We start from the raw sequence: 6,737 nt of genomic DNA, 5'->3' as shown, positions 1-6,737 counted from the left end.
ATGTGAAAGGAGAGGGGTAAGATAGGGTTAAAATGAGACAGTGTAAGAAGGACTCTACCTACCATTGCTGGCTTGCAAAATGGAGGGAAGAAGCCATGAGCCAAGGAATGTGGGCAGCTGCTACAAGGTAGGGAAGGCAGGAAAACATTTTCCCCGAAAGCCCCCAGAAAGAAACGCAGCCTTGCTATCACTACATTTAGTCTGATGAGACCCACCATAGACTTCTGACCTCCAGAACTGAGATAATAAATTTGCACTGTCTGTTCCAATAGCAACAGGAAGCTCACCCAGGTCCCTAAAGTCTTTCATTTCACATTTGCCTTTGTCATGGGAAACCAAGTCTCAAGTCCATTTGGTGAATCTGAAATCACAATATATATGATATAAACAAGGCATTTTCAGTGTTTCTCATGTTTGCCTAAAACATTCGTGAAAAGGAATGATTGGCTTTCTCTTTCTATTGAAAAGAGTGTAAATGACTTGTTCACAATCACAGTGACTAAAGAATAGACCTCAAAGCTTGGAAAGGTGTTGATGTCTTTAACGTGCCAACTGCACATTAGGTAAAGAATGGGAGAAGTGAGAATAGGCAAGAAGGGACAGATAGGAATCTGGAAAGTCCCCACAGGCATAAGAGCATACAATGTCCCAGCATGCAGGACTTGGGGAATCTGAAGATCAGTATGGCAAGAGGGGTGGAGGAGGAGGAGCCTGGCTGGCTGTGCTTTGTCTTGAAGCTGTGGCTTGCTTGGAGTATACCACCTTGGGTTGTGTTGCTTTCCACCTTTTCCTGCCTAATTTCTTCTCACTTCTTTTGTCTGTATGATAGTTAATTGTGTCAACTTGAATAAGAAATGCTTGGTGGATTGGCTTAGCATAGTTCTGGGTGTGAGGATGTGGGTGGTACTAACCAATAGGCTTGCAGCATGGATGGAATAGAAAAGGAAAAAAGTCTCCCTTTTTGCTTCTTCAGAGATGTTCCAGTCTTTGCCACTGCCTTTGGACATCCATCTCCAGGATTCCGGGGCAGACTTGTTAGCCTTCCAGTGCAGACTCTTGTGTCCTGACATGGACTCACACAGGACTCTGCAGTGAGTTAGAGACCTTCAACTTTTGACTGGATCCGCCACTCTACAGTGTTTACAATGAATTCCTCCACATCTGCCTCTGTGGGTGGCTGCTGTAAGTCTACCTTGCAAGTCCTTCGTAGTATATATGACAGAAATATAAAATTAAATCCATTCCTCTAGTAAACCCAACTAATAAAGTTGGCCTGTAAGTTTTATCTAAACCTCTTTTCTATAGGGAACATTGACTTAGATAAATAATACTAAGGAGTGGCCACCCTTTCTTTGGAGAAACTGAAAATGTAAGAAAGTCTTTGTAACTAAGCAGAGGTTCTTTGGAATCCAAGTTTCCTGTTTCAAATTATGGCAACTCGGTGCTAATGGACAATGCAGATTTTATTATCTCATAGTTCTGGAGGCTGGAAATCTCCAGTGGATCCCATCAGACTAAAAGTGGTTCTTTGGAGAAACTGAGAATGTAAAACTTTCTAACTAAGCAGAAGTGCCAAGACCATCCAGTTTTGGCAAAGAAAGACATGCTACAGGGAAGATGGCAAGGATGGGTTGCCTAAAATGGACACAGGGAGAAATGAGCAGAGAAAATTAAGGAAGGCTGGAATGAGATTTGTAAGGAGTTTGAGTGTTAATTAAATCAGCCTATACCCAACACTCAACTCTACAACCTCTCTGCAAGAGTGAGTTTTTGGGCAAAGTGATGCTGTAAAGATTTTAAAGTAATCCTTACCCCAAACCTACAAGTATTAATGATGCACATGGAAAACTGAAGCTCAAATATTAAGTAACTTGCTCAAAGTCACCCACCTCAAAGACAGACCTGACTCCAAAGCTCAGCTGTTTTCATGGCATTGAATTTTGAGGACCAAATAACATAAGTCAAGTTAGGGATAATTATCAGACGAAAAAAAATACTTCTGAGAAACACCAAGGGAGAATAGCACACAAATTAGTGGAACTCAATTAAGTGGTGTCCCTAGGGAAAACCACCATGTGATAAGGACTGTGAGGTGAACCAGGCCCCACAACACAGGTGATGCCCGAGAATGGAACAAACCCAACTGTGTTCTTCTGTGTAATGTCTGGATCTTCTGAAAAGAAGCTTAAGGTTCCAGGTCTGCTAAGGGTTAGTCACTTTTCCCTCTGAATTCTGTGACCTCCTTTATTAGGACAGCAGCTTTTTGCTTTCAGTTTTATTGAATGGTAGACTACCCTACACCACGTCAGCTTCAAAAAATGTTTGTAGAAAACGAAGGCCAGATATTGCACAATGTTTGGGTGTATAACTGCATCCCCAAACCATCAGACTCTCTAAGACATCCAAAAACCCAATTCACTTTCACAGCCACTTTAGGAAACTGTTTACCGAACCTTTTTTTTATTAGTTGACTCATATGAAAGAGACTGACATTTTCTACTTCCAAATGTTGTTTTACTACGTCTACTCTGTATTTCCTAAAAGCTGTCATCTTGAAAACAAAAAAATATCAAAAATAGTTTAAAGAACAAACATTTGACATCACTGTCAAAGATCATCAGCTTTGATGGCAAAGAATCAGATGTTTCTCAATTTTTAAAATGACCTCTTTCAGTTCTTTTGGGTATAAGAGAGCCACGTGCGTTACAGACTTCTGAAGAAAGTACGCTGGGTGCCGGACATGCTGGGAGTCACCTTTCATCACCCACTGCCATGTCTGAGAGTCCTGCCCTGTCCTGGCCGTGGACATGGTGCTTGGTAAATGCCAGGACCTGAAGTCTTGTTTGAACCGTGCTCTCTTTCAAGCCTTCCTCCCACCCAATCACTCTGGCTAACAAGTGATTGCATTACAAAACAGTAACGGGGAAAACAGCAACTTGCAACAGTCACCAATGTGTATGAAAGTGCATTACATGTTAGTTGCTTCTCTTTGGTTTCGGTAAAATATAGCAAAGTAAAGGCTGGTACCAGGTTGAATGTTAGTGGAGAATAAACTGGAAAAGGGAAAAAGAAATGAGTAGACGTAAAGATTCGAAAAACACAAGGTAATGAATGGAAGTTATTTAAAAGAAGAGAAATATTCTACAATAGATGAAGAAAGTTTTAATTTCTTTTCACATTAAACATTGTTTACCACAACTAGCTAACAGAAATTACTGTAATATTGGTGAAAGTGACTTCATAAAACTAAAGATAGATGTCTGTCATGAGAAAAGCTCATTTAATGTGATGATGTTAGATACTGTATTTTTCATGGTAAGATACAATTTATCCTGAAGAGAAAGTGAATCGTTCAGATCAGGGAGACATGCTGAGGTTTTAATAAAGAAAACCTTTGCCTTGTCCAGGACACTTGAAGTCCTAGACACTTTAGGTAAAAGACATGAATTAGATACCAAGCACTAGGCAGGGGTACAGCCCCATAATTCAGGCTTTATTTACATTACTGGGTCTGTGCAGGTCTCACTTTTAGCTAAGTGAACTGCTATTTTTGGCAGAGGGATCTTCAATAGTAGCCTTGGATATTATCAATCATATTTTAACCATCAGGCAAGTCCAAAGAAGTGTCTTAAAGGGACAGTTGGTACTTTCATGTATATACCATTAAGGCATCTAAATTTTTGGTGTTCTCAGTATATCATTTTACGGTTATGTTTACTCTTTTTTTCATCTCTCACAACCATGGCATTAATTATTAAGTGACATAATTCTTTTTCTACTAGAACCAATTTATCTCACTGAGAAAACTCTTGGTCTTATAAGAGGGAAATATATGATATACAGGAACACACAGAAAAATATACTGAAAACTAACAGGGAATATTTTTAACTGTAATAAAAATGCAATCATAATTAACTGATAGTCTTTTAACTTTGGAAAAACTCAAGAGTAATTAGAGTCAAAGTAAGTACTGAAAGTAATTACCAGTGCTTTGTTTTACAAAAGAATATAGCCATAAAAGCTAATAGCCCAATTAAGTAACTGCCAGATTCTTCTAGTCAACACTAACAGAACCCACATTCGAACTAGTCAACAACGCATATAAATATTTAACACGTCTTGAAATAACATTGTAGCAGTAACAGAGACTACATAATTCTATTCACTGATGTGACTAAGCACAAATTAACCAGGTTAAATATCAAAGATACACTGGGAATACTCCCAAACCAAGAAGAGAATAGTACTTAAATGAACTTTAAAAAATTCAGAAATAAAAGTAGAAAACATTTTTAACATGAGACAGTGCTTAAACAGTACTGACTTAATCAAGATCTTTAAAGTCATCACCAAATGCACTACAATATCTTTTCTTTTTATTTAGTTTACAGAAAGAATCTGTAAGTACAGGTTGCAGAAAGAAAATGTTTAGTGCTATTTACATTCATTTTAAAACTCTGCTCTATACAAATTTAATTTTGATCAGTATGAACAATATTTTTGTAGATCTACTGCATATAAAGCCTTTTTCATCAAAGCATTAACAATGAATAAAATAACCTGACTGCGTTTAAAGAAAGCTGACCATCTGAAATCATTTACACTTAATGCTTTAAGGGTCATGAACACTTATTAAATATAGAACGTAATGTCAGCCTGCAACTTCATTTTTAAAAAGGCTAAAGTTATTTATATGGAATATTGTTCTATATACTACACGCCAATCTATATGTAAGTTCTATAGTTAGGTATTTTATAAGTTTTTTTATTAAATATATTCTACACATATTTGTAATTTCATCCAGGAAGAGTTTTTCCTAGTGAAAAAAAATATAAAATCTTTCATATTTTTTTACAGGTTTAGATGAAACTAGTTCATGCTTTAGTGCTGTGCAAATTGTTTTTAGCATATCAATCTTGAAAGTATTGGTATAAAATAAGAGTGGCATCCTTAATCATGTATGCCTTAAAAAAAAAATCAGCTTTTGATTTTCATACAACTGCAAGCACTAATACCAAATGCAAACTATAGAAAGAAACAAAATTAGTACTGAGATTTTTTTTGTAGTTTTAAGAATTCATCGGAACTAATGAGTAAGTATAACATTGGACACAGCTATGGATGAGCAGTAAATAGAGCAACATCCAATTTTCTGGTACTCAAATATGTGAAACTGATCAGTCAATGAGGTTTTCTACTATTTCTGCATGAGAATGAAAGCCGCTGTGCGCCTGGCACCCTCCCACATTAAGGCTAGAAAACGCACTCACCCTCGCCTGTGCTGTCTGAACAAGCACTCAGCAACAGCAGCACTCAAGAGTGCATGGGTTAAAGGGAAAAAATTAGTTTTGTCAGCCCTCTACTGAGTGCTTTGAACAACAGGCACATTTTTTTTCATTTGTTGCAGTGAAAATAGTCACACTCAGCTTAATATTCTGTGCCAGTACAGCCACCATGACTGACTTTGGTAGAATGCAATCAACATTTTGGTTTCTTTTTCCTCTCAAGTTGGCCCAGTAATTAACTTCATTAACTGCTGAGTGTTTTCCAGTGTGGAATTGTACATATGGAACTGTACAGTGAGTATTTCTAGGTACCATAAACTGCTATAAATTCTGCTGATAAGGAAAATAATGTCAATCTTTTTTAGTGCAAATTGTATTTGGAATACTTGTTCATTCTGGTGATGAAAATTTTTGTGGCAGCAAAATTGTTTCTGCTATGAAAGATAACTTCTTAACTTTTCCCCTGGAGATTGACTGCATTCAAAAACCAATATACTTTAAAACTGTTCAACATAAACAAAAATATAAGAAATAAAAAATGATAGTGGAAAATGTTCTTGGTTCTTTTTACTTTCATGAGAGAAGATGAGTGAGTGTTAATGTGGTAATTCAGTTCCATGGACTTGCAGGCAGACTGTTCCTAAAGGTTTCTGAAGCTATGTTGGGTCTCTTGTGTCCCAGCAGCATGAAAGACTAAGACCGCGCACACCACACTAGGCAGACAGTGTTTACAGGATCACACAGCAATTACTCTCGCCAGTCTTTTCACGATTCCTCTGACCTAGGCAAAGAAGAAAAGCTCACTTATAAACAAGAACACTAGGATGGGAGCACCAAAGTATAATAATAATTTTTGTAGTTTCTGCATTTTTTAAATTAAATGGCTGTTAACAAATGTTAACATATTCCAAAAATGTCTGGTTGTTTGCCTGGCAAACTCTGCTCATAAAGCATGAAAACCTCCCCTCTTTTAGAAGAGCCAAGAAAAACCCAGCCATGTTTGAATGCCTGTCTTTGTAGCTCAAGCGAGACATTTCTCCAGTGTATGGCTCACCTTGGGAGTTTGGCTCTGGCAATGTCTCTCTGGCCACCAAATGCATCACTGTTGTTTTGCCAAAAGGAAGTTTTAATGCTAGAGAAAAGGCAGAAGACAATTTGTTACATATACAGTGACTTGTTAAAATCACTAACTAGAAGTAAAAGCATTTTAAAGATGGATTTCTTTTTATATGATTTCCTCAATAGACAGAACTACTTCTTTTTTTTTCCCCCAGTACCGGGAATCGAACTCATGACCTTGCACTTGCCAGGCAGGTGCTGTGCCACTGAGCTAAATCCCCAGCCCCAGACAGGACTTCTTACTGAAGAAAAAAATCTCTACATACCAAGATTAAATTAATACTACCAGAGGTAACTTTCACAGTTTAAAAATGACCATTCCCACCTATGG

The 6,737-nt window shown here is 37.5% G+C and overlaps 1 protein-coding gene across 1 annotated transcript in view; it reads right to left on the bottom strand.

Annotated features, from left to right (window-relative positions):
• Positions 1-3,142: 3,142 nt before the first annotated feature.
• Positions 3,143-6,737, bottom strand: part of Ubl3 (ubiquitin-like 3) — a gene marked incomplete in the record, with an annotated part of 55,089 nt that continues 51,494 nt past the window's right edge. Inside the window, 2 exon segments of the mRNA XM_013515870.1 lie at positions 3,143-6,068; positions 6,342-6,419. Coding sequence (XP_013371324.1) covers positions 6,016-6,068; positions 6,342-6,419 — 131 coding nt within the window.

Source organism: Chinchilla lanigera, unplaced genomic scaffold, assembly GCF_000276665.1.
Source record: "Chinchilla lanigera isolate Chin_1 unplaced genomic scaffold, ChiLan1.0 scaffold00030, whole genome shotgun sequence".
In the NCBI taxonomy this organism is placed as follows: domain Eukaryota; kingdom Metazoa; phylum Chordata; class Mammalia; order Rodentia; family Chinchillidae; genus Chinchilla; species Chinchilla lanigera.
The sequence above is the reverse complement of the archived record's forward strand: the minus strand, read 5'-3'. Positions and strand labels throughout refer to the sequence as shown.